Source organism: Sus scrofa, chromosome 5 (genome assembly GCF_054392235.1).
Source record: "Sus scrofa isolate SSC_HxYL_T2T_F1_AM1 chromosome 5, Sscrofa_HxYL_maternal_Yorkshire_Landrace_v2.0, whole genome shotgun sequence".
NCBI lineage: Eukaryota > Metazoa > Chordata > Mammalia > Artiodactyla > Suidae > Sus > Sus scrofa.
In genome coordinates this window covers 10046753-10071462 of record NC_139387.1, presented here as the reverse complement: position 1 = coordinate 10071462, position 24710 = coordinate 10046753, and the positions used below count along the sequence as shown (strand labels likewise).

At 56.1% G+C, this 24710-nt stretch overlaps 1 protein-coding gene across 14 annotated transcripts in view; it reads left to right on the top strand.

The window, feature by feature from the left end:
• Positions 1–21970, top strand: part of TRIOBP (TRIO and F-actin binding protein) — a 67685-nt gene extending 45715 nt beyond the window's left edge. For 9 of the 14 annotated variants that reach the window (XM_084955376.1, XM_021091502.2, XM_084955375.1 and 6 more), the window contains 12 exons: positions 1864–1932; positions 2033–2122; positions 2484–2593; positions 4286–4811; positions 5439–5549; positions 12694–12841; positions 15486–15588; positions 16123–16282; positions 16361–16474; positions 17644–17730; positions 18421–18584; positions 21271–21970. In XM_084955376.1, the coding sequence (XP_084811502.1) occupies positions 1864–1932; positions 2033–2122; positions 2484–2593; positions 4286–4811; positions 5439–5549; positions 12694–12841; positions 15486–15588; positions 16123–16282; positions 16361–16474; positions 17644–17730; positions 18421–18582 (1680 nt within the window). In that variant the 3' untranslated portion in view covers positions 18583–18584; positions 21271–21970. The other 5 variants (XM_084955383.1, XM_084955381.1, XR_014803070.1 and 2 more) reach the window with 4 other exon arrangements.
• Positions 21971–24710: the final 2740 nt, after the last annotated feature.

The following is a 24710-nucleotide window of genomic DNA, read 5'->3' as shown; positions in this document are numbered from 1 at the left end:
GCCTGCTCGCCCGTCCTCTGGTGGCTGGGCTCCAGGCTCACACAAGGCCGGGCACTCTGCCAGTGACCCTTCCCAGCCTCCCCACCCGGGGTCTCTGGAGGGCAGAGATTATGGGCTCCACCCAGAACTGGCCGTTACTCATTCTCTTTCACAGAGTTTTGGAATGTTCCAGCTGGAAGGGCCCTGGGAGTTCAGCCAGCCCAACCCCTTGGTGCACAGACAGGAGACAGCCCCGCAAGGGCTTTGATCTCCTCCAAGCCCAGCAGCACCTTGGGCCAACCCAGGCCTGGACCTCGGGGCACCCGAGGCCCACGGAGTTCCATCCAGCTGCCGACTTGGGCAGTCAAACTCTGCCTGGAAGGGCATACTTGGCACAGAGCCCCTGCCCTACTTTACAGAGGGCCAGTTGTCCTGAGCAGAACTCGGCCTACTCAGGAAGGGCAGGGAGGGTCTAAGAGGACCGCCCTCTTAGAAAGATCCCCACCAACCCAGCGCCCAACCTCATGCCAAGAGCCGTGAGAGACATGCCCGGGAGAGGGGGGGGGCGGTTAGGAACTTCTGACCTCACCACAAGGCTTAGGAACTTCTTATTGGCCCTCCTCTACAAGTCAGAAATCGGAAGCTCAGAGAGGGCAAGACACTTGACTAAAGACCCACAGCTTGAGGGAGTTCCTGTTGTGGCTCAGCAGGTTATGAACCCAACCGGTATCCATGAGGATGCGAGTTCCATCCCTGGTCTTGCTCAGGGGGTTAAGGACCTGGCATTGCCATGAGCTGTGGTATAGGTCGCGGAGGCGGCTCAGATCTAATGTTGCTGTGGCTGTGGTGTAGACCAGCAACTGTAGCTCCAATCTGACCCCTAGGTTAGGAACTTTCTTATGCCTCCGGTGTGGCCCTAAAAAGCAAAAAAAAAAAAAAAAAAAATTCACACAGCTCACAAGAGAGGCAGAAAAGCATCACCCTGGCACATCCTTGCAAATTACCATCTTCCAGGGGAAAGAAATCTAAGTACTTGAAATGGCCAACAGTAGGGATAGGGCTTGGTGATGTGGGGGGAGCTCCAGGAAGACCAGGGACTGGGTGATAGGCACTGACCCAGCCAGTGGGTGGATCTCGACTGGCATTCGGGTGAATGGCCAGAAGCCCAGAGGTGGGCTGAGCTTGGCACTTTAACATCAGGCTGATCTGATGCCCCCATTTCTCTCCTCTGTGTCCTGCACCCTAACCCAGGCAGGAGCAGAGAGAGGCACTGCGGAAAGGTGCCTGCATCATAAGTGTGCAGACAGCGTGTTCCCACGGCTGAACACGCATGTAACCAGCCAGCGCCCAGATGGGGGAGTAGAACGCGACCGGCTTCTCTAGGCCTCCTTCTCTGGGAGACTTGTCCTTGGCCGCGGAGGTGGCTGACCCAGGGGAGGTGCATGGAAAGACTTTTAGCAGTTCTGGTCCCTGACTTGCTGGGCGAATGACCTTACGCAGGTCACAACCCCTTCCTGGACTCCACGGGGCGGGATTTGCTCTCCGGACCCTTGGTGGTGATCTTGGCAGAAAGGACCAGGAAGCCTGTGGAGGTGTCAACAAGTCAGAGACGGGCTTCTGGAAAGAAAGGGAGGGTGTGGTTACCGAGAAGCCGACCCATTTCGCAGATGCTGCCCCCGAGGCTCAGAGAGGAAATGGAGGAGCGAACCTCAAATGTGGATTTTGTGACTCTGCCCTGTCCCCTGCCCCTTAGCAGGGCAGGTGAGGGTGCCAGGCCCCTGCTGTGAGTAGAAGGGTTGACCTGGCAGTACCTAGGACACCCATGGACAGTGCACCCACATGGTCTCATTCCACCCCCCCAATTCGCCACCATCTCCTTCACAGTGGAAGAAGCACTGGTTTGTGCTGACTGATTCAAGCCTCAAGTACTACAGGGATTCCACTGCTGAGGAGGTGAGACAATGGGGTGGCTGGGGGATCCCCAGAAGGGGTTTGGGGGTCTGGGGGGGGGGTCACTGGAGTCCGTGGACCATTGTGAGCCTTCCTGCTGCAGGCGGATGAGCTGGATGGCGAGATCGACCTGCGCTCTTGCACCGATGTCACTGAGTTCGCCGTGCAGCGCAACTATGGCTTCCAGATCCACGTGAGGCTGCGGGCCGCTGGGGGGCGGCATGCCCGGAGGGCCCCCTGGAGGAGGTGTTGGTGTGGGGCATGGCTCACCACACCAGCTCCTGTCACTCACTTACCCAGAGAGCCAGTCGGAAGCTCTGCGGCCAACACTTAGCATACCCAGGGCGATCCCAGATATGGTTGGCAGGGCGGTTTGAATGTCGGAGGGATCTTGGGGGCGATGGGGCTCTTGCAAGGCTGCTGGAGGGGAGGTTTGGCATCCCCCGCTTGCCTCCAGGCTCAAGGCCTTAGATAGCCGTCTCCCCGGGGTCCATAGTGGGAAGGGAGCAGTGGGGCTGGCCAGGTGGCAACCTACCTGTGGGCTGGACTTGCAGACCAAAGACGCTGTCTATACCCTGTCGGCCATGACCTCGGGCATCCGGAGGAACTGGATCGAGGCTCTGAGGAAGACTGTGCGTCCAACCTCAGCCCCAGATGTCACCAAGTATGTGCGGGCTGGACTGGGGCCTCGGGGGGGGCGCTTACCCCTGCGTCCCTGCGTGGGTTTCTGGCCCTGAGCTGAGGGCCTGGTGGCTGTACTTTCTGGGTCTCAGTTTTGCCACCAACAAACTCGGGAGAGGGAAGGGCAGTGAGTACGCTTAAAACTCACCCACAAGGACATTGAGGATTTGGGGTTAATGTGTCCCCATATCGCAAAAGCGTCGGGAGAGGGCTCGACTCTGGAAAAGATGCCAGCCAGTCAAAGGTCCCCGTGTGATGGCTGATCATCTGTGCCTCAGGGGCTGTGTCTGGGCCTGTGTTAGGTGGAGGGATGGCCGTGTAGTCTGGGTGGGGAGCCCCCCCCCCCGAGGTTGCTGTGGGTAAAGGGGCCAGAGGACTGGATGACCAGGTGGTAGAGTCCCCACAGAGCTTGAACCCCAGATGCCCCCAGGCTGCTGGGTAGCAGGAACAGAAACCCGGTCGCTATCAGGGGGTGCTAAGTGCCAGCCCCCCTGGCTGGTCACCCTTAGGCCAGTTGCTGTCCTGTCTGAGTTTCAGGTTCCTCATCTGTCACTCCAGGTGTCATGTGTGGATGGGCCTGGAGGCCCTGTGTAAACTCAGCTGCTGTGCAGCTGAACTGTGATTTAGTTTGTAGGCTCTGCTGCCGTAACAGAGAAATCCTAAACACAGGCTTAAACAAGAGGCAGGTTGATTTCTGGCTCCAAAACAGTCCAGTGTACAGCCCAGACCCTTAGGCCACAGCCTTGACCCTGGCGCAGAGCACTGCTCACATTCTCGTGGGGTCCTGGCCAGGAGCCAGGCTGGAGCATGCCGGGTCCTTTAAAGGGTATTACCTCTCACACGCGCTGGGCAGAGTGCAGTCACGTGGCCACGCATGGCTCCAAGGGATGCTTTCGTTTGGGGCTAGGTGGCCACATACCCGGTATTGCTATGGAAGAAGAGGGGCACTGCCACAGTTGTTAAAAGTCTCCATGGCGCCCAGGGGCCGCCCTTCACCTCACCAGCAGTGACCCTGGGCATCTCCCATGTTCCATTGTGAGCCTCTCAAACCTGGGGCCTTGTCTCACACTTTTTTTTTTTTAGGGCCACACCTGCGGCGTATGGAGGTTCCCAGGCTAGGGGTCAGACTGGTGCTACAGCTACCGGCCTATACCACAGCCACAGCAATGCCAGATCTGAGCCACGTCTGCGACCTACACCACAGCTCACAGCAACACCAGACCCTTAAGCCACAGAGCGAGGCCAGGGATCGAACCTGCATCCTCATGGATACTAGTTGGGTTTGTACCCCGCTGAGCCACAACGGGAACTCCTCACACCTCCCTCTTAGCACTAATGCTTCAGTCCCCATTTGCAAAGGGCTTGCGGGTTGCTTTGCACATGTTCATTTGCTCCCCAAGTCCTCACATTCATCCCGCGAGCGGCATTGTTGTGCCAGATGACAATTGAGGTGACTGAGGCGCAAAGAGGGAGGCCTGGTACCCTTGTCCCTCTGCTGGGACGTGGCGGAGCTCCGATGGTTCCCAGGGTCCGTTAATGATGAAGCTCCAGCTCTAACCTGCTTTCTCCCTGGGGTCTGCCCCCCGGCCCCGGAGCACAGGTGGCACCCCGCAAGTGCTTGTTCACGGACCGAGCGGGCAAGGTCCCACCTGACATGGCTCTGCTGGCCCCCTAGGCTCTCGGACTGCAATAAGGAGAACACGCTGCAAGGCCACGGCACCCTGAAGGGCTCCCTGAAGGCGGGGGAGCAGCGGGTGGGCTCCGAGGTCATTGGCCGGGGCGGCCCCCGGAAGGCGGATGGGCAGCGGCAGTCGCTGGACTACGTGGAGCTCTCCCCGCTGACTCAGGGCTCCCCGCAGCGGGCCCGCACCCCGGCCCGCGCTCTCGACCGCCCGGCCAAGCAGGAGGAGCTGGAGCGGGACCTGGCCCAGCGCTCCGAGGAGCGACGCAAGTGGTTCGAGGCCACGGATGGCAGGGCCACAGAGACACCGGCCGGCGAGGGTCCACGCCGGGGCCTGGGCGCCCCCCTGACTGAGGACCAGCAGAACCGGCTGAGTGAGGAGATCGAGAAGAAGTGGCAGGAGCTGGAGAAACTGCCCCTGCGGGAGAATAAGCGGGTGCCTCTCACTGCCCTGCTCAACCAAGGCCGTGGGGAGCGCCGAGGGCCCCCCAGCGACAGCCACGAGGCACTGGAGAAGGAGGTAGGTGGCCAGCTGGTTTCTAGGAGCCTCCTCACTCCGCCAAGGCCTGTCCTAGCCCTACAGTCACGCTATGGCATTTGTCTTGCATACCTGCAGTGATGGGGAGCTCACCCCGATCCACCAACACCTCAGACTCCTCTGAACTGGAATCTTTCCTGGGCCTGGGGATTTTTTGTTCCATTTTGTTTTCCATCTTAGTTCTGTCCTCGGCGGCCACAGAGAAGGGAAGATGGAAGCGAAGAGAAGGAGAGAGCCTTTATTGAGCACCTTGTGCATACCAAGCCTGGGCCTTGGCCCTCATTACATTGGCTCATGTTAACCTCATGGTCCCATAGGGTTAGACCTCATCCCTGTTTCACTGGTGGGAAACTGAGGCGCTGAGACGTTTCCCCCCACCTGCATTCATTCAGCAAATACCTGTGACCACGATGCCCTGTCTAGCCTCCTCTGGGCCATAGCTCTCCTGGCTCGCTGACCTGGCCATCCAGGAAGCGGCTAGAACGTCCCCCTTGTCCGCATCCCCACACCAGGACCACTTTCCCGTCTCAAACCCAAAGCCCCTCAAAGCCTCCCACCAGCTCCGTCCGGTTTCCAGGCCCTTGCTAACCTCACCTCCTCCTCCCATAGGTCCAGTCCCTTCGAGCCCAGCTGGAGGCGTGGCGTCTCCAAGGGGAGGCTCCCCAAGGTGCACCCAAGTCCCAGGAGGACGGCCGCGTCCCTCCAGGCTACATCTCACAGGTAAGTCTGAGGAGCGGCTTTAGGGGGGACGGGGGCAGGTTCCTGGTTGCCATGACTTGAGAAAACGGCTCACGTGGGGGGAGCCCTTGCTACGTGCCGGCATCCGTGCAAGGCATTTGACGTGCATCATCTCGTTTCATCTCCCCAGTGGGTGTCTGTGCCCATTTTACAGACAAGGCCACTGAGCTATGAGAGGTTATGTGACTTGCCTGAGGTCAACCAGCCTGCAGATGTCAGAGGCGGGATTCGCTCAGCCCCGGCTGACTGCAGAGCCTGTGTGTGAGCCCCCGTGTGATCTTCTGTTCTCGCAACCCCCTGGGGAAGAGGGGGCCTAGGGGAGAGTGGGATCCCCAGGGGGCAGGCCCCTAGGAGTTGCTCCCTAAACACAGGGAAATCCTGCCCATGCCTGCCAGCCCCAGGCTCTGTGCAAGGCGGTCCCTGGGTCCTGGGAGCCTCCAGTGGCCCTCGGGGGACACACGGTCTGCTTAGGACAGTGGTCCTCAACCAGGGCTGATTTTGCTCCCCTGGGGACATCTGACGGGTTCCAGAGACACTTTCGCTGTCACAACCGGGACGACTAGCTCTCCAGAAGAAATACATGTGTGTACATTCACACACTTACACGTTAATTGTTAATTTTACTCATATTAAAGAATGCTTAGTGTGCAACTTACAAATGAAAAATACGTAATGCTTTTTATTGTGAATTCCATATAGCAAACTGATTTTTCTCAGAATGCTTTGATGGATTTTTCCGAAGGCTCGGGACCACAGCCCACCCACAAACAAAGCGTTGTTCTATCGTGAATGTTGGTTGGCATTTTGATTTGCGTGAACGCGTACGATGACAAGGCAGAAGTTGAAACTTTACTTGTTCGAGGTTATGAGCAAGTTCTTTGCTGAATGGGAGGAGTGTGTTCTGTTGAGACTGTTCCTTTAAGAATCCTTCTCAGGTTCTTGTTCTGTGTATACCGTGGCGATCATAGCTTGGGCTCGCCTTGAAGTTTGATCTGTGCTGTGAGCGTCATTAGCTTTTACTCATCGCTTGGTTACATCTGGACAATCAACAAAACAATAAAACCGTTTTGTCCGTTTGCCAATTGCCACGGTGTAAATGCTCCTGCGATGGCCGATGTCCTTGAACCTGGCGTTAGGAAGCTCTGTATTTGCCGTCATGTAGCGTTTCCTCCCCACAGATACAGAAGATGTATAACCTCGAAGCATAGCTGATAATAAAACGCAGTAATGTAATTAGGACGTGATGAATTTTGAGTATGAGCTTTTTGTTTGTTTGTTGGATTGGTTGGGTTTTCTGCTTTTTTAGGACCATACCTGAGGCACGTGGAAGTTCCCAGGCTCGGGGTCGAATTGGAGCTACAGTTGCTGGCCTACACCAAGCCACAGCAACTCGGGATCCAAGCTGTGTCTGCAGCCTACACCACGGCTCACGGCAGTGCCGGGTTCTTAACCCACTGAGCAAGGCCAGGGATCGAACCTGCATCCTCATGGATGCTAGTCAGGTTCATTTCTGCCGCACCTCAGCTTTGTTTTTAATGTAACCATTATGTTTATATAATTTCTAATAATGGCTGTGCTTAAAAACTGCCACAAAATTACGAAAAACTTGAGGAGTTCCCATTGCAGCTCAGTGGGTTAAGAACCTGACATAGCATCTGTGAGCATGTAGGTTCGATCCCTAGCCTCGCTCAGTGGGTCAAAGATCCGCTATTGCTGCAAGCTTCAGCATTAAGTCACAGATGCAGCTTAGCTCACTCAGGCCTCAGCTACAGTTCAGATTCGACCCCTAGCCTGGGAACTTCCATGTGCTATGGGTGTGGCCCTAAAAAGACCAAAAAAATTGGAGTTCCTGTCGTGGCACAGTAGTTAACGAATCCGACTAGGAACCATGAGGTTGCAGGTTCAATCCCTGGCCTTGTACAGTGGGTTAAGGATCCAGCGTTGTGCCATGAGCTGTGGTGTAGGTCGCAGATGCAGCTCGGATCCTGCATTGCTGTGGCTCTGGCGTAGGCCGGTGGCTACAGCTCCGATTCGACCCCTAGCCTGGGAACCTCCATATGCCATGGGTGTGGCCCTAGAAAAGGTAAAAAGACAAAAAATTACTAAAAGTTTGAAAACCAACTGCTTCCACCTAGCATGCTCTTGCCTGAAGTAAAAAAGAATGCTAGGATCCCAGGCTCTGCACAAGGGGCCTTCTAGAAATTCCAGGGGCTTCGGGGATCTCAGGAAGCCTTCCTGGGGTGGCACTGAGCCGGGCATGGCCTTGATGGGGCATGGGCTGCTGCAGGAGGCAGAGGGCCAGTGGGTGCTTATTGTGGAGCCCCTGCTGCCACGCCAAGGAGCTGGGCTCGCATTCCGCACACTTGAGGAGGTTTGGGGTCTGACAGCGACCACGGGAAGGTGGGGTTGGAGTGGAGGGGGATCGGGAGGGGGCAGCGCTGGTGCCCGGAGCTAGAACAATGGCTGAAGGAGGGAGGGATGGAGAAGGGCTGGTGGACGGAGGCTGGGTCCCTGCCCCAAGGCAGGCGGAGGGCAGCCGGCCAGGACCTGGGGCTGAGGGATTGATGGAACATTCAGCTGAAGGGACACCAGGGTTGAGGGGTGTTGGGACGTGACGCGGAGGGCCAGCTGGGGGTCACCTGACATGGAAAGGGGGAAAGGCAGGGCCCAGTGTTGTCGCGGGTCCCTCGAGGCCAGAGGAAGGGGAAGCATCTCCAGATGGGGTGGGGCCCAACACCATCACGGAAGCATCTGGGGACCTCAGGGACCCCCACCAGGCTGTGCTCTCTGGAACCCTTGGACGCCCCAGGTGCTGCCTTTCTGGATGAGGCCATTGGCAGCCACCCGTGACCAGAGCCCCTCTGCCTTTGTCCATTTTCCTTTTGGAAGCTGCCTTAGATCCCCTTTGGAAGGTTTCTGTCACTCAGATATGTTTGGAAAGCATCGCTCAGCTTACAGATGGGGAGACTGAGGCCCAGAGAGGAGGCGAGACCTTCCAGCTAAAGCCGGGCCTGTGTCTGCAGTCCAGCCATCCTGGTCCCCAAATCCCCACTGAGCACCCCAAGGCCGTCAGCATTTCATCCTGTTTAGTGGAATGGGGGAATGTGGAAGCAGAGAGCCCAAGATGGGGTCAGGGAGGGCCCCAGAGGAGGCAGCTGGAGAGTCAGTGGACCCTGGAGACTGGGCACCTGGGAGGGATTCTCAGCCTGGCATCTCAACCTGAGGGGGTGCCCATCTTTCAGCTTGTGGAGCTTGCCACCGCGGGACAGCAGCTGGGGGCTGGGACCACAGGCACTTCTTCATCTACTTTGATCAGAGGTGGCAGCCAACACCTTGGGTCCTCGGGAAGGCAGGTCAGAGAGAGCAGCACCTGGCCTTCTAGAAGCCTCTCCTCATGGGCTGGTTCCTACCTCCTGACATCAGCCTCCAGACACCTCATTGGCTGCTTGCCTGCTCTGGCTCTTTAAAAGCATCAGCCCTGAGAGCTCCTGCTGTGGCTCAGCGGGTTAAGAACCTGACTAGTATCCATGAGGATGCATGTTCGGTCCCTGGCCTTGCTCAGTGGGCGTTGCCACAAGTTGTGACATAGGTTGCAGATGTGGCTCAGATCTGGCGTTGCTGCGGTGTTGGCTGTGGTGTAGGCCTGTGGCTGTGGCTCCAATTTGACCCCCAGCCTAGGAACTTCCGTATGCCACAGGTGCAGCCATAAAAAAAGAACAGCAGTCCATTTCCCATCGTGCCCTAGTCTCTGCAGGTGGGTGACCTCTATAGGTGGGTGCTGGCTTCCCTTAGGAACTCTCATGAGTTGGTCTTTTGTTTTTTTCCTCACCCAGGCATGCGGACGTTCCCAACCAGGGGTCAAACCTGTGCCACAGCAGCAACCACTCCAGATCCTGTAACTGCTGGGCCACTAGGGAACTCCCATGAGTTGGTCTTATGGGGCCTGTTTTACAGATGAGATGGAGGCTGAGAGAGAGAAGGGGCTTGTTCAAGTTCACGTGATGGTACAGCCAGGACCCAGTCTGTGGAACTCCAGAGCCATGTGCTATGGCCCTAACTGGGGAGACACACAGAGGTCAGGCACAGAGGTTTAGTGGGACAGATGTCCCCTGCCCACCACTCAGAACACCTGGACCCAGGGGGCCTGGCCCTTGCTCTTCCCGTGAACAGGCCCATGCAGCCCCCAGATGTGACGCTGGGCAGGTAAGGGTCAGTCCCACCAGCCACGAGTGCCCTGGGGCATGGACGGGGAATGCAGCCTCTTATCTGGGCATCTGGGCCTCAGTTTCTTCCCTGACTCTTCCTTGCCCTTTTTAATGATCTTAATTATTTGTTAATTGTGTAAGAAATAGGTTCACATTTTCAAAAATAATTCAAGGAGGAGTTCCCATTGTGGCTTAGCGGAAATGAATCTGACTAGCATCCATGAGGCCACAGGTTCAATCCCTGGCCTGGCTCAGTGGGTTAAGGATCTGGAGTTACTGTGAGCTGTGGTGTAGGTCACAGATGTGGCTTGGATCTGGCATTGCTGTGGCTGTGGCATAGGCTGGCAGCTGCAGCTCCGATTCAACCCCTAGCCTGGGAACTTCCATATGCCGCTAGCACGGCCCTAAAAAGACAAATATGTGAGCTTGCCTCCCCCCCTCTGGCTCCCAAGCCCAGGGGTCACCTTGGTACCCTTTGGAGCACATCCGTATAGTTCCCTGTTGCAGCTGGAACAAATTACAGCAAAATAAGTAATATGAATTCATCATCTCACAGTTTTATAGGGTAGAAGCCTAACATGGGTGTTGCTGGGCTAACATCCAGGCAGCCACAGGACAGAATTCCCTTCCAGGCTCTTGGGAGGCTCCGTTTCCCACCTTTTCAGCCCCTGGCCGCCACCCGCACTCCTTGGCTGGTGGCCCCTTCCTTCATCATCAAAGCCTGTGAAGGAGAGTCAGGTCCTTCTCCCTCCCCGTCACAGTGAGCCCCTTCCACAGGCCCTTCTCCCTCTGCCTCTGCTCTCCTGCCTCCTCTTCCATGGCCAAGGACTCTGCGATTACTTTGGGCCCAGAGGATAATCCAGGATAATCTCGCTCTTTTAAGGTCAGCTGATTAGCAGCCTCTGTTCCCCTCAGCCGTGTATGGTAACAGAGTCGCAGGTTATCCGAGGGGGACATGGACTTTTGGGGCGGGGGGCATGACTCTACCTCCCACAGTGTCCTTCCTCCCCTCCTCCTTTTCTTAAAATTTTATTGGAGGAGTTCCCGCTGTGACACACGGGATCAGCAGCGTCTCTGTAGCACAAGGCCATAGGTTCTATCCCTGGCCTGGCAGTGGGTTAAGGGATCTGGCATTGCTGCAGCTGTGGCATTCATTCCCAACTGTAGCTCAGATCTGTCCTTGGCCCAGGGACTCCATATGCCACAGAACAGGCGTGCAGAAGTTCCCAAGCTAGGGGATGAATCGGAGCTGCAGGTGCCAGGCTACGGCACAGCCGTGGCAACATCAGATCTGTGCCTCGTGGTACGACCTACCCCACAGCTTATGGCCAAACCAGATCCTTAACCCACTGCGTGAAGCCAGGGATCAAACCCGCATCCTCATGGATACTAGTCAAGTTTGTAACCTGCTGAACCACAATGCGAACTGCAAAAAAATTTTTTTTTCTGGAGTATTGTTGACTTACAATGTGGTGTTAGTTTCAGGTGTACCGCAAAGTGATATTTATCCATTATATATTTATAAATATATAAATATCCATAGATATTTATCCATTCCTTTTCAGATTGTTTTCACACATTGGTTATTACAGATATCGTCCATACATTGTCTGTGTTTTTACATACATGTACTCAGACCTATGACTCTGTGTATTTTGTTTTTGTGACCGTGTGTGTTGTCAGAAACCAGTTTCTGGAGTTCCCATCGTGGCTCAGCCGGTTAAGAACCCGACATAGAGTCCCGGAGGGTGCAGGTTTGATCCCTAGTCTTGCTCAGTGGGTTGAGGATCCGGTGTTGTCACAACCTGCAGCGTAAGTCATGGATGCAGCTCAGATCTGGCGTGGCTGTGGCTCAGGCAGAGGTTGGCAGCTGCAGCTCCAGTTTGACCCCTGGACCGGGAGCTTCCGTATGCTGCAGGTGTGGCCATAAAAAGAAAAACAAAACAGTTTCATCACCTTTCCATAGTCCACGAGGGCAGCTCTGTCTTTAACAGCTGCCTGGGTCCTCCGGAAAGCTCGATCCCATCATTTATTTAAGGGCTTCGCTGTTTGGTATTTAGATTTGTCTCCGGTTTTTGTCTGTTACCAACCTTGTCACAGGGAACACCCTTGTCCAAGAGCCTTTGTATATGTGTGACTTTCTCTGGGGTCATTGCTTGGAGTGGACCTGCCAGGGTAAGGGGTCATTTGAAATTTGATGATGCCGCCGAACTGCCCTCCACGCACCGGGTCACCGCTGACTCTCCCAGAAGTGGGTATTATCAGTTGTTTAAAAACTGGCCAGTCTTGTCTACACAGCCCCATTTTGTGAGAAGTCATCAATTTCAGCTTACTTACTCAGCACCTGCCACAAGTCAGGCCCTGGCACAGACCCCAGGGAGTCCAAGCTGGATCAGATCTTCCTAGTTTGGGGGGAATTTAGGGTTTGGGAGAAGCAGAGCCTTGGGAGGCAGGGGGAGAGGTGGCCCAGAGCCAGAGCTAGGGGGATATTGAAGCAGGGCTGCAGGCCAAGTGAATTGCCCAGGAAGGAAAAATGGTAAAAGAACTTTGCAGGCAGTGGGAATAACACGAGGTGTGAATGTGCCGTGAACTGTTGTGTGTGTGTGTGTTTAATAACCTGGGGGTTTCTTGGTGGGGGAGGGCCAGAGGTGAGTGAGACCACCAGGGTGAGACACTGGAGTGGGTTCTTGGCTGTATGGGATGGGGAGGCTAGAAGGGCTTGACACGAGAATGCCAGGGTGAGGTTTGTGGGTGGGGGGAGCAGGGCCAGGTACAGGCTGCTGATGCCAAGATCTCCCTGAACCACCCTGGAGGTCTCCCTGGAGGTGGTGAAACCTGGACCAGGTCAGGACTGCCCTTGAGAATTCTTGCTTCAGTCTGGGGCGATAGGGCAGCCCTGTGACCTCCCGGCCTTCCCGCAGGAGGCGTGCGAGCGCAGCCTGGCCGAGATGGAGTCCTCGCACCAGCAGGTGATGGAGGAGCTGCAGCGGCACCACGAGCGGGAGCTGCAGCGGCTACAGCAGGAGAAGGAGTGGCTCCTGGCCGAGGAGACAGCAGCCACAGCCTCAGGTGAGGACCCTGTGCAGGATCGGCCCAGCGGGGCCCAGCACCCCCCCAAGCCTCCAAGCTGAGACTCCCCTTGACTGGACTGGGGAAGCCTTAAAATAAGAGGTGAGAGTCTGGGTGCCAAATTTGAGAGGAGTCAGGAGTCCCTAGGTCTGGCCTCTAACCCTATTTGCAAAGGGGAAACAGGCAATTAAAAACTCCCATTCACGGGAGTTCCCATTGTAGCTCAGTGGGTTACAAACCTGACTAGTATCCATGAGGACGCAGGTTTGATCCCTGGCCTCTCTCAGTGAGTTAAGGATCCAGTGTTGCCGTGAGCTGTGGTATAGGTCACAGATGTGGCTCAGATCTGGCGTGTCTGTGGCTGTGGTGTAGGCTGGCAGCTACAGCTCCCATTCAGCCCCTAGCCTGAAACTTCCATATGCTGCAGGTGCGGCTCTTAAAAAAAAAAAAAGAAAAAAATACTACCACCAATGAAAAAACTCTCATTCACAGACCATGGCATGCGACCCCCCTCCCTCAGGGGCCTGCGGCAAATGGAAGGCCACCCCAAGCCACACACACTGGACTCCAGCTCCACGCCCAGGCCCGTGCTGTGTGCTGGGGAGAGACCTCTCTGCCACAGACCCTGCTCTCTTAGGAGTGCCACCTCCCTGGGCATCTGGTGTGGGCCAGACCCTGGGGAGAGCAGCGAAGGGTGTCAGCCTTTCCCGAGCTCATTATCAGCATGGACGCCCTGAGTCCTTAAAGTGCCCGAGGGAATGACCCCATTTCACAGATGCGGAAACCAGGGCTTAGAGGGGTCGGCGGCTCGTCCCAGATGACATAGCCCAGAGGTGGCAGAAGCCGGAGCTGGAACTGATGCAAAGCCATGTTCTGAACCCTACCCTCTGCTCTCCCAAGTCAGACCCAGGAACACCCGAGATGCTGGCCCACTCCCTCCCCCTCGCTGTCCCCTGCACACCTGCTGTGTGTCCCTGGCACATCCTAGGCACTTCGAAGGGGTTTGCAGGACAATGGACATGATGAAAGAGGCCATATGATCTGGAACATACCACCTGCCAGTGCTTCAAGCACTTAAGCCCAGGGACCTGCATCCCAAACCTTGGGGTCCGAGTGTTTTGCTTTTTAGGAAAATAAGCCACTGTGTGTGTGTGTACACTAATATATATATATAACTAATATAAATATATAACTAATTACTAGTATAATAGTAATGTATACTAGTATATTACGAATATATATATTTTATTTATATGTTACTATATATGTTACTAATTGCTAATACATTACTAATATATATTTTTTTCAAATTAATTTAATTTAATTTTATTTTATTTTTTGTCTTTTTGCCATTTCTTGGGCTGCTCCTGTGGCATATGGAAGTTCCCAGGCTAGGGGTCGAATTGGAGCTGCAGCCGCCGGCCTATGCCAGAGCCACAGCAACGCAGGATCTGAGCCGTGTCTGCAACCTACCTCACAGCTCACGGCAACACTGGATCCTTAACCCACAGAGCAAGGCCAGGGATCGAACCCGAAACCTCATGGTTCCTAGTTGGATTCGTTAACCACTGAGCCACGACGGGAACTCCATATATATATTTTAGATATCCTCCCCCAGCAGGGTCTGGGCTTCAGCCTGAAATCTAGCACGAAGGTTTTGGCAGTGCAATGTCTCTGAGTCACACTGCAGTGGGATAATCACGACCACAGATAGCCTCGGGTCCATTCAGGTTGGGGAAAGCCTCCCCAAAGAGTTAGGAAGCACTCCATGTTCCGAGCTCTTGGATTTGGGAATTAAGGACAAGACTGCGAATGAAGGCTTGTTTAATCCTCACAACAACCTCGTGTGAGGGTGGAAAGAGGCTCAGTCCGTGGGGCTCAGAGCCTGAAAATGAACCAACGGGGCCAGTGTCTCTGCGTCCTAACTCACTCTGTGCCATGCGCTGTGGTACGTGCTCCGCACACACCTCCCAATAACCCAGGAGAGAAGGGGCGTCATCACCCCTGTTTCTCAGATGAGGAATCCAAGGCACAGAGGGGTTAAGTCCCCTGCACAGAGTCGCATAGATGTGTCCTGGCCTGCGTTCTTGGTCACTAGCAGGGCCAGGCGGATGGGCCTTGGGAAAGGACCCCCCCCCGGCTTTGCGGGGAGGACTGTGTGGGGTCTTTTCCCAGAAATCACTAACAACAAGAGCCACCAGCAGGGTTCCCGCAGTGAGGCCACGAGATCAGAGGCGTCTCAGGAGCGCTGGGACGTGGGTTCGATCCCTGGCCCGGCACAGTGGGTTAAGGATCCGGCATTGCCACAGCTGCAGCACGGGTTACCACTGTGCTCAGATCTGATCCCTGGCCCAGGAATTCCATGTGCCTGGGGCAGCCAGAAAAAGAGGTACCAACAGTCAGACACTGCAGTCAGGTGTCTCTCCAGCAGGGTCCCTCAGACGGGGACAGTCATCCTCCCTTGATAGACGGGCTCAGAGGGGTTGGGTGGCTTACCCAAAGCCACTCAGTCCATGACAGCCCAGCCCAGTGCTCTCTGCGTGCTCTCCCTGCTCCTGCCTCCGTGTGGCCTCCCGGAGGAGGCAGAGCTTGTGGCTGCTGACCCCTCCCCAACCTCCTTTCCACCTGTCCGCCCTGCTTCCAGCCATCGAAGCCATGAAGAAGGCCTACCAGGAGGAGCTGAGCCGGGAGCTGAGCAAGACTCGGAGTCTCCAGCTGGGCCCAGACGGCCTCCGGAAGCAGCACCAGTAAGATGGCACCTGGGCCCTGTGGTCTGAGCCGGGGGTGGCTGTCCACCCTGCTGGTTGTGAGTGGGAGGACCTGTGCTGAGACCCCTGGCAGAGGGCGTGTCCACTTGCTCCCAGCTGAGACTCCTCCAGTCGCGTGGCTCAGGGAACAGAAGCAGCGAGGGCTCAGCCAGACCCTGACGCCCGTGCACATGACAGTTCTCAGGCCCAGTCTCTGCCTCCACCCCACCTCCCGCTCTTTATAGTGTCCCCTAGAGCTGGGCTGCCAGGAGATGTCCCTCCCTGCCACAGAGCACTGTTCTGGAATGTTGAGGCTGTGGAGCCTTTAGAGATGGGCTCCTCCAACCCACCCCCTCCTAGAGGAGGCGCCTGCAGCCCAGAGAGGCCATGACGGGTTCACAGCCCCACAGCACTGAAGCCAAAACTAGGGCGGGAACCAGGAGTCCTGAGCTGCTTGAAATCTGCGTGACCTGTCCCGGCTTAGCAGAGGGCACGAGAGCCCGGGCCATCCCTCCCTTCCTCCACCCCGGGCAGGTCGGACGTGGAGGCGCTGAAGCGGGAGCTGCAGGTGCTCTCAGAGCAGTACTCGCAGAAGTGCCTGGAGATCGGGGCCCTAACGCGGCAGGCGGAGGAGCGCGAGCACACGCTGCGGCGCTGCCAGCAGGAGGGCCAGGAGCTGCTGCGCCACAACCAGGTGGGCCTGGTCCCCTCGGGGGTGGGGGCAGGGTGGGGCGCCCCAGCACCCCTATACTGACCACCGCCCCCCTCCCAGGAGCTGCACACCCGCCTGTCCGAGGAGATTGACCGGCTGCGCGGCTTCATCGCCTCACAGGGCCCGGGCAGCGGCTGCGGGCGCGGCAGCGAGCGGAGCTCCTGTGAGCTGGAGGTGCGCCCGCCCCCTCATGCCAGGCTGCCCAGCTGGTTCTCAGGGCCGGGGAGGGTACCCTGACAGGCTGGGTCTGCCCTGCAGTGGGGAGAGGCCAGGCAGCGAGGAAGGACGCCTCTGTAGCCAGCACTGCTGGCCAGCTGGGCAAAAGCCCTCCATCCGAATCCTGCCACCCACCTCACCTTTCTAAGCCCCAGTGGCTCATCTGTAAACTGGAGCTAGCCCCTGCCATACTGGGAGAAACTGGAGTGAGAAAGTGTGTGTGGGCCCAGGATCACCCTGTATATAAATCAAAATTTTATATACAGCTTTGCTCTGTGCTAGGCTTCTTTCCTTTCCTCTTATTTTTTTTTGGGGGGGGGGGTATCTTTTGAGGGCTGCGTCTGCGGCATATGGATGTTCCCAGGGGTCACATTGGGGGTGAAATGCCAGATCTGAGCCACATCTGTGACCTACACCACAGCTTGCAGCAACCTCAGAGCCTTAAGCCATGGAGCGAAGCCAGGGGGATTGAACTTGCATCCTCACAGATGCTAGCTGGGTTCCTAACCCGCCGAGCCACGACGGGAACGCCCGTGTCTGGCAATTCTGTAAGCCCTTGTATGTACCTCACTGAAGCTTCGCTAACAGTCCTATGAGAAAAATGCTATTACTGTTCCCATTTTACAGGTGAGGAAACTGAGGCACAGGGAAGTCAAGTTCCTTGCCCAAGGTCACAGAGCTAGTTAGTTGGGATTTGAACCAGGCAGTCTGACCCCAGCATCTAAGCTTTTAAGCCTCCCTTGTCCTGGTTGAACCTGTCTCCTCCTTGGTCAGGTCATGGTAGCAGTTCCCACCCGTCGGGGTTTGGGGAGGGGCTGATGAGGAAGCCCTGTGGGTTCACAGTGGGGCCACACCTTGGCCTCTTTTCATGCTCTTTGCCCTCAAGTTGGGGCCACAGTAGAGGGGACCATAAGACACCCATTCATGTGGTATGGATGGGGTGAGAAAGAAAGGAGAAATCAGAGAGGGCTTCCTGTAGGAGTCTGCCCCTGGGGCAGTGGGTCTTGGTGCAGGGTGGGAGCTGCATTCTAAGGGCCTGAGGCAGAGAGAAACCAGGCTTCGGGTGGTGAGGGGCCAGGGTAGCTCTGGCCTCTGGCCCTGGCTCAGCTTGGCACCTGTGACCCCAGGTTCTGCTGCGAGTGAAGGAGAACGAGCTGCAGTACCTGAAGAAGGAGGTGCAGTGCCTCCGGGATGAGCTCCAGATGATGCAGAAGGTGAGTCCCCGGCGGCCAAGGCAGGGTGTCGGGAGTGGGGGTGGGGATACCCCATCCTGTGAGCACCCGCTCCGTGCTGGCCGCTCCTGGCCTCCGTCAGGCTTTCCCCCCATGTAGGTGCCCCTAGTCCCATTCACAGACAAAGAAACAGGCTGAGGAAGGGTGACTTGCTCAAGGCCACACTTGCTTTTATTTATTTAGAAACTATTTCTTGAGCACCAGCTATGTGCCCAGCAGTGCACTGGGTGCTAGAGTAAGAGCCATGAGTAGAAAGACCAAAACCCCCACCCGTGTGGGGCATCCAGAGCAGGATGAGCCACAAGCTGGGGGAGCAGGGATTCGGGGCCCAGTCTGGCCCACCCTTGGTGCCTCGACCCCGAGTCTGACCAACACACCCACTGTGTGTCAGTGGCTCTGGGAACATATGTGAGCCACACCCACAGAAAGGCCCCAAGCACTGGGCCAGGCTGCCCTGGTTCTCCTCCTGGCTACTCGCTGCTATGTGGTTTCGGACAAAAGCCTCACCTGTCTGAGCCTCTGCTCTCATCTCAAATGGGATGCAGTGATGCTGAAGCCTGGATCCCTGGACAAGGCTGGGGGCCACCTAGAGGGAGGAGGTGCTGACGGGCAGGCAGCGGGCTGGGCGGGGCCAGAGGAGGGCTTGGTGGCCTCACAGCCCCTCCCCGCCAGGACAAGCGCTTCACCTCGGGGAAGTACCAAGACGTGTATGTGGAGCTGAACCACATCAAGACGCGGTCGGAGCGGGAGATCGAGCAGCTGAAGGAGCACCTGCGCCTCGCCATGGCGGCCCTGCAGGAGAAGGAGGCCGTGCGCAACAGCCTGGCCGAGTAGAGGTGGGCGCCTGGGGTGGGCAGGGGTGAGGCCAGGCAGGGCACCAGGCCTGGAGGTGTGAGCTCAAGGCTCATCCTGGGCCAGGGCACTCCCTTCCCCTGGCCTCTGGATCCCGCTCTGTGAACGCAGACAGCGACAGACAGCTGTCAGTGACAGCTGACCCCTCGCGGTTGTCTTGGGGATCCCTCAGACTCAGCCAGAGGCTGCTTTGTACACTTGAGCATGTTTCTGCCGAGTGGGGCCGCAAGTTCAGGATCTCACGATCATCACCCCGTTCCCGACCCGGTGTGACAGCGCGTGCTTCTTAACACAGCCCCAGCCTCGGCCTGAGCCATCCATGCTCTTCCTCAGGGCTGGCAGTGCCCTAACTGATCCGCCTGGGCTTGAGTCCCAACCCAGATGTGCCCACCCCGCCATCAGACCCAGCAGCATGGCACGCGCCACTAACCGCTCTCAGTGTTCCTGTCACCCAGCGTCACCTCTCAGACATCACTGACGGAAGCTGTGCTCCACCCACTTAGTCTCTCAGTCGTCCTCGATTTGACAGGATTTAAAACGTTTTTATGAGGTTCCCGTCATGGCGCAGTGGCAAAGAATCTGACTAGGAACCGTGAGGTTGCAGGTTCGATCCCTGGCCTCACTCAGTGGGTTAGGGATCCGGTGTTGCCGTGAGCTGTGGTGTAGGTCACAGACTCGGCTTGGATCCTGCGTTGCTGTGGCTGTGGTGTAGGCTGGCAGCTGTAGCTCTGATTTGACCCCTAGCCTGGGAAACTTCATATGCCATGGATGTGGCCCTAAAAAGAAAAAAAAACATTTTTTTTTAATTTTATGATGCCTTTCCTAATACCGTATTTACCTGGAGCCTCCTCTTTCTTTGTCCTTTTTTTCTTTTCTTTTTTTTTTTTTTTTTTGCCATTTCTTGGGCCACTCCCGCGGCATATGGAGGTTCCCAGGCTAGGGGTCTAATTGGAGCTGTAGCCACCGGCCTACACCGGAGCCACAGCAACGCGGGATCCAAGCCGCATCTGCAACCTACACCACAGCTCACGGCAACGCCGGATCCTTAACCCACTGAGCAAGGCCAGGGATCAAACCCACAACCTCATGGTTCCCAGTCAGATTCGTTAACCACTGAGCCACGATGGGAACTCCGGAGCCTCCTCTTTCTTATGGATTCCTAAGGCACTCAGGAGAGGCCACCTGCAGGCCAGGCTTGGGCAGATTCCTGGAGCAACAGAGATGGCCCAGCCTTTTGGGCCAAGAGGCATTGAAAGAAACTGCTGGCCACCCTTGCCTGGCCTAAGCAAGGGTGTTTTGTTTTTGTTTTTTTTTAGGGCCACACCTGCAGCATATGGAGGTTCGCAGGCTAGGGGTCAAATCAGAGCTATAGCCGCCAGCCTACACCACAGCCACAGCAACGTCAGATCCAAGCCACATCTGTGACCTACACCACAGCTCACGGCAACGCCAGATACTTAACCCACTGAGCGAGGCCAGGGATCAAACCTGCGTCCTCATGGATTCTAGTCAGATTTGTTTCTGCTGAGCCACGATGGGAAATTCTTGGGTTTTTTTAGTTGATTTACCGTGTTGTGTTCGTTTCTGGTGTACAGCAGAGTGATTCAGTTACACAGACACATTCGTTTTCAGATTCTTTTCCATTATATTTTACCAGAAGATACTGAATCTAGTTCCCTGTGCTCTACAGTAGGACCTTGTTGTTTCTTTTCTTTTTTCTTCTTTTTTCTTTTCTTTTTTTTGTTTTTGTCTTTTTGCGCCTTTTCTAGGGCCGTTCCCGCAGCATGTGGAGGTTCCCAGGCTAGGGGTCCAATTGGAGCTGTAGCCACTGGCCTACACCCCAGCCATAGCAACGACGGCTCCAAGCCGCATCTGCAACCTACACCACAGCAACGCCGGATCCTTAACCCACTGAGCAAGGCCAGGGATCGAACCCGCAACCTCATGGTTCCTAGTTGGATTCGTTAACCACTGCGCCACGACGGGAACGCCCATCTATTTTCTATGTAGAAGTTTGTACCTGCTCATCCCAAACTCCTAGTTTGTCCCACCCCTTTGGCAATTGTACGTTCTTTTGTTATATCTGGGGATCTGTTTCTGGCTTGTAAATACGTTCATTTGTATCTTGTTTTAAAAAAAATTCCATATTTAAGCGATATCGTGTCTTTGGCGACACGTAGCGTGATCATCTCTAGGTTCATCCACGTTGCCGCAAATGGCAGCACTTCGGAGTTCCTGCGGTGGCGCGGCGGAAACAAACCTGACTTTTGAGGATGCCAGTCCGCTCCCTCGCCTCCCTCACCCCGTGGGTCGGGGTCCAGCATTGCCGTGAACTGTGGTGCGGGTGGGAGACGTGACTTGGAGCCCGCGTGGCTGTGGCTGTGGCGTAGGCCAGTGACTACAGCTCCAGTTCGACCCCTAGCCTGCGAACTTCCGTAGGCCACAAATGTGGCCCCAAAAAGCCAAAAAAAAAAAAGAGGCATTATTTCATTCTTTTTATGGCTGAGTAGTATTCCCCTGGGTATATATGTACCACATCTCTGTCCACTCATCTGTCAGTGGACGTCGAGGTGGCTCTATGTCTTGACTGTAGTGAATAGTGCTGCTGTGAACACTGGGGCGCCTGTGTCCTTCCTAATTAGCAGTCACCCGCCCCGCCTTGTCTTCCAGGTCCTCACGGTCCAGCCCTGCTGCAGACCCCCAGCCCAAGGGGACCAGTTACCCTCCTTCCCTGCTGGATGGACGTCGGAAGCCAAGCTTTCTCCCCACCCCCTGTGGGCTGCACGTGCACTCACACACCTACCACACACACACACACACACACACACACACACATGCACACACACACACACACACACACACTCCCTCTGCGTATCTGAGCGCGCCCCTAGCACTGGGTCTTACCTTGCACCTTCTTCAGGATTTTATATGTGAAGAGATTTTTATATAGATTTTTTTCCTTCCCTTCCCCCCCCCCGAAACACTTTATACTTTTTAAAAAGCAATCCCGGGTGGCTTATGCCTCCAACACTGGCTCCCCCTCTGTCTCCAGCTGCCTGCTTGGGCTTCTGGGCCCATGGCTCCATCCTGGGGTCTGGCAGCCACCATGGCAGGGCGGACTCTGGTGGGAGAGGCAGGGAGCCCACCACCCTCTTCCCACCCTACCTCCCACTAACTACTTCCTGCCCTGGGGGGACCCACTCCCTGGGACTCTGGACCGAGGGACAGATGGGCAGAGGGAGCCAGCAGCTGTCCCCACAGCCCCACCTCCTCTGAGGGGTGCCGGGCACAGATCTGCTGGAGCCGCCCCAAGCAGGCATTTCTCTCCTGCTCCATGAGCCTTCTTAACTTAATAAAATGTTCCAGCAGCCATGGTGTCCTAGATGGCTGGGCGGGGCGGGTGGTGGAGGCTGGGGTTTCTTACAGTGGCTTCACCTTGCCCACCGCCAGCACTCCACCCTTCCTGAGGCGGTGGCCTGTGGGCTTCTGAGGGTGGAGTTGAGAATCGGGTTCCTCCACCAGGCTTTGCAGCTCCACATGGGGTTCGCGGATGAGCAGAAGCAACAATGATGCCAGGGAGCTTGTTCAAAACACCAAGCCCAGGGGAGTTCCCTGGTGGCTCAGCAGATTATGGATCTGGCATTGTCATTGCTATGGCTCCAGTCACTGCTGAGGCATGGGTTTGATCCGGGCCCAGGGAGGGGAACTTCTGCATGCCGTGGCCGTAGCCAAAAAAAATCAAACAGAAAGAGAAAGATAATACAATAACACATTTTTAATTTTTTTTTTTTTTAGGGCTGCACTAGCAGCACATAGAAGTTCTCAGGCTAGGGGTCGAATCCGGGCTGTAGCCACTGGCCTATGCCACAGCCACAGCAACACCAGAGCTGAGCTATGTCTGCAACCTGCACCACAGCTCACAGCAATGCCAGATCCTTAACCCAGTGAGCCAGGCCAGGGATCAAACCCTTATCCTCATGGATACCAGTTGGGTTCATTTCCACTGAGCCGCAATGGGAACTCCCCAAATAAGTTTTTTTAAAAAAGAAAGAAACACTAAATCCAAGGCCTGCCCTGACCTGAGTGAGAACTGCATGTCACAGAGCCCCTAGGGACTCACCTGCGCCTTGGTCTCAGAAGCCCTGGAGTGGGCGCTGTGCTCAGCCTTGGAGGGAGGAGCAGAGCTGAGACTTTCCCCGTGACTGACTTGGGCCAGCCACACCCCTCTGTGAGCCTTAATTTGCTCCTCCATCAAGTGGGTACCTTTCAGCCTCGGTCCTATACTGAGGCTGTGCCCCAAGGTCTTATCCAGCCCTAGCAGGGTTAGGGTGGGGGCCATGGGCGTGGCCACCCCAGGCCCACCAGGCTGGGTGGCCTCAAACTTGGCTGGCTGGCTGTGCAGATCCTGACCCCCTGTGGGGTCGGGACGTGGCCCCACGTCTGAGGAGCTGCTGGCGCAGCCTGGGCTGTCCGATTCGCAGGGCTGAGGCTAAGGTGATGAAGACGAAGGAGCAGCTTGAGCCAGCCTCGCCCCCTACAGCTGTTCCCATCAAGCCTCGGGCACCTCCCCTGGGCTGGGCACTGGGTGTGTAGAGCTGAAGAAGAGCTGGCCCTGCCCCCGACTGACGGAGGCCGCAAAAATAGGTCACATCACATTGGGTCCCAGAAGGCTGCAGGAAGCCAGAGGAGAGCCCCCCACCCCCAATCAGCCTGCAGGTCAAAGAGGGTTTGGGGAGGTGGCTTTGGAATATGACTTTTTCTAGACGGAAAAATCTGGAAGGGAATTCCAGTTCCAGGGGAATAGCAGGAACAAATGTCCTGTGAACCTCTGTGATGTGTTCAGGGAACGACCTATGGCAGAGCCGGCTGTGGGATGTAGGGAACAGTGACCATGACCTTGCCCGTGATGGTTTAGGAATGGCCATGGGATGCAGCTCCCACCGGTGAGATGCCAGGAAGTCTTGGCTGGGAGAGGGGGGGGTTCGAGGGGTCATCAGGAAAGGACCTCCTTGGTTTTTTGTGGTGGTTTTTTTCTATACAGTTTCATTGAACTATGGAGTTCCAGTTGTGGCCCAGCAGGTTAAGAACCTGACATAGCGTCCTTGAGGGTAACAGCCTTGCTCAGTGGGTTAAGGACCTGGCATGGCTGTGGCCGGCAGCTGCAGCTCCAGTTCGACCCCTAGCCTGGGAACCTCCAAATGCTGCGGGTGCAGCCCTAAAAATGAACTGTTTCATTGACAACGTTGTGATCCTGTCTGCTGTGCTACAAAGTGATTCCGTTACCCGTGTGCACACATCCGTTCTCTTTCAGATTCTTTTCCCATGGAGATGATCACAGAATATTGGATAGAGGTCCCCACGGGCCAGTCACTCATAAACCACATCCCTTGCTCTTAAGGGGCACAAAGCCTCCGTCTCCCGGCCTTTGGACCGTGTTGGGTGGAATCCCCATGTTGCCACCATCTCGCCTCATTAATAGGCTAAAAATGGCCAAGCAGAAAGAGAGATGAACCAGGACTCCCGAGCCATCACATCACCCAGGCTTGGTGCTGCCCCACCTCAGGACATCTTGTCTGCTGAGATAAGGAGCATCCTGTGAGCAGCCCCAGCATCCAGGGCCCCGCCCACCCTCACATGCTCTGATGCCTCCCCCCACCCCTCCCGCCCCGGCCCTCCTGAGCATCCCCTGTCCATCCCGTTTCCATGACTCCCTCAGCCCAATCTGGGCTGCCCATGGCAACACCTTACCACTGTAGGCTCCCACCCCACCCTCTCCTTAGGCAGGGCTACCTGGACCAGCTGAAAAATCAGGCCAACTTATGAGCAAGTGCCCCACCTCTGTTTAAAAACAACGAACTATCCGTTCCCACCCCGCCCCACGAAACTAGCTCAAATGAACAGGGCCAGCGATATGAAAAGCTGGAATTTTCACGCACTGCTGGTGAGCGTGTTCTTGGTACCAGCACTATGGGGAGCTGTTGGCGGTTTCTTATAAAGTTAAACACGCACGTGCCCCGTGACCCAGCATTTCCACCCCTACCTGTACACTCAAGAGAAACGAGTGCTCAGGTTTACTAAGCAACTAGGATAATCACATTCATATCAGCCTC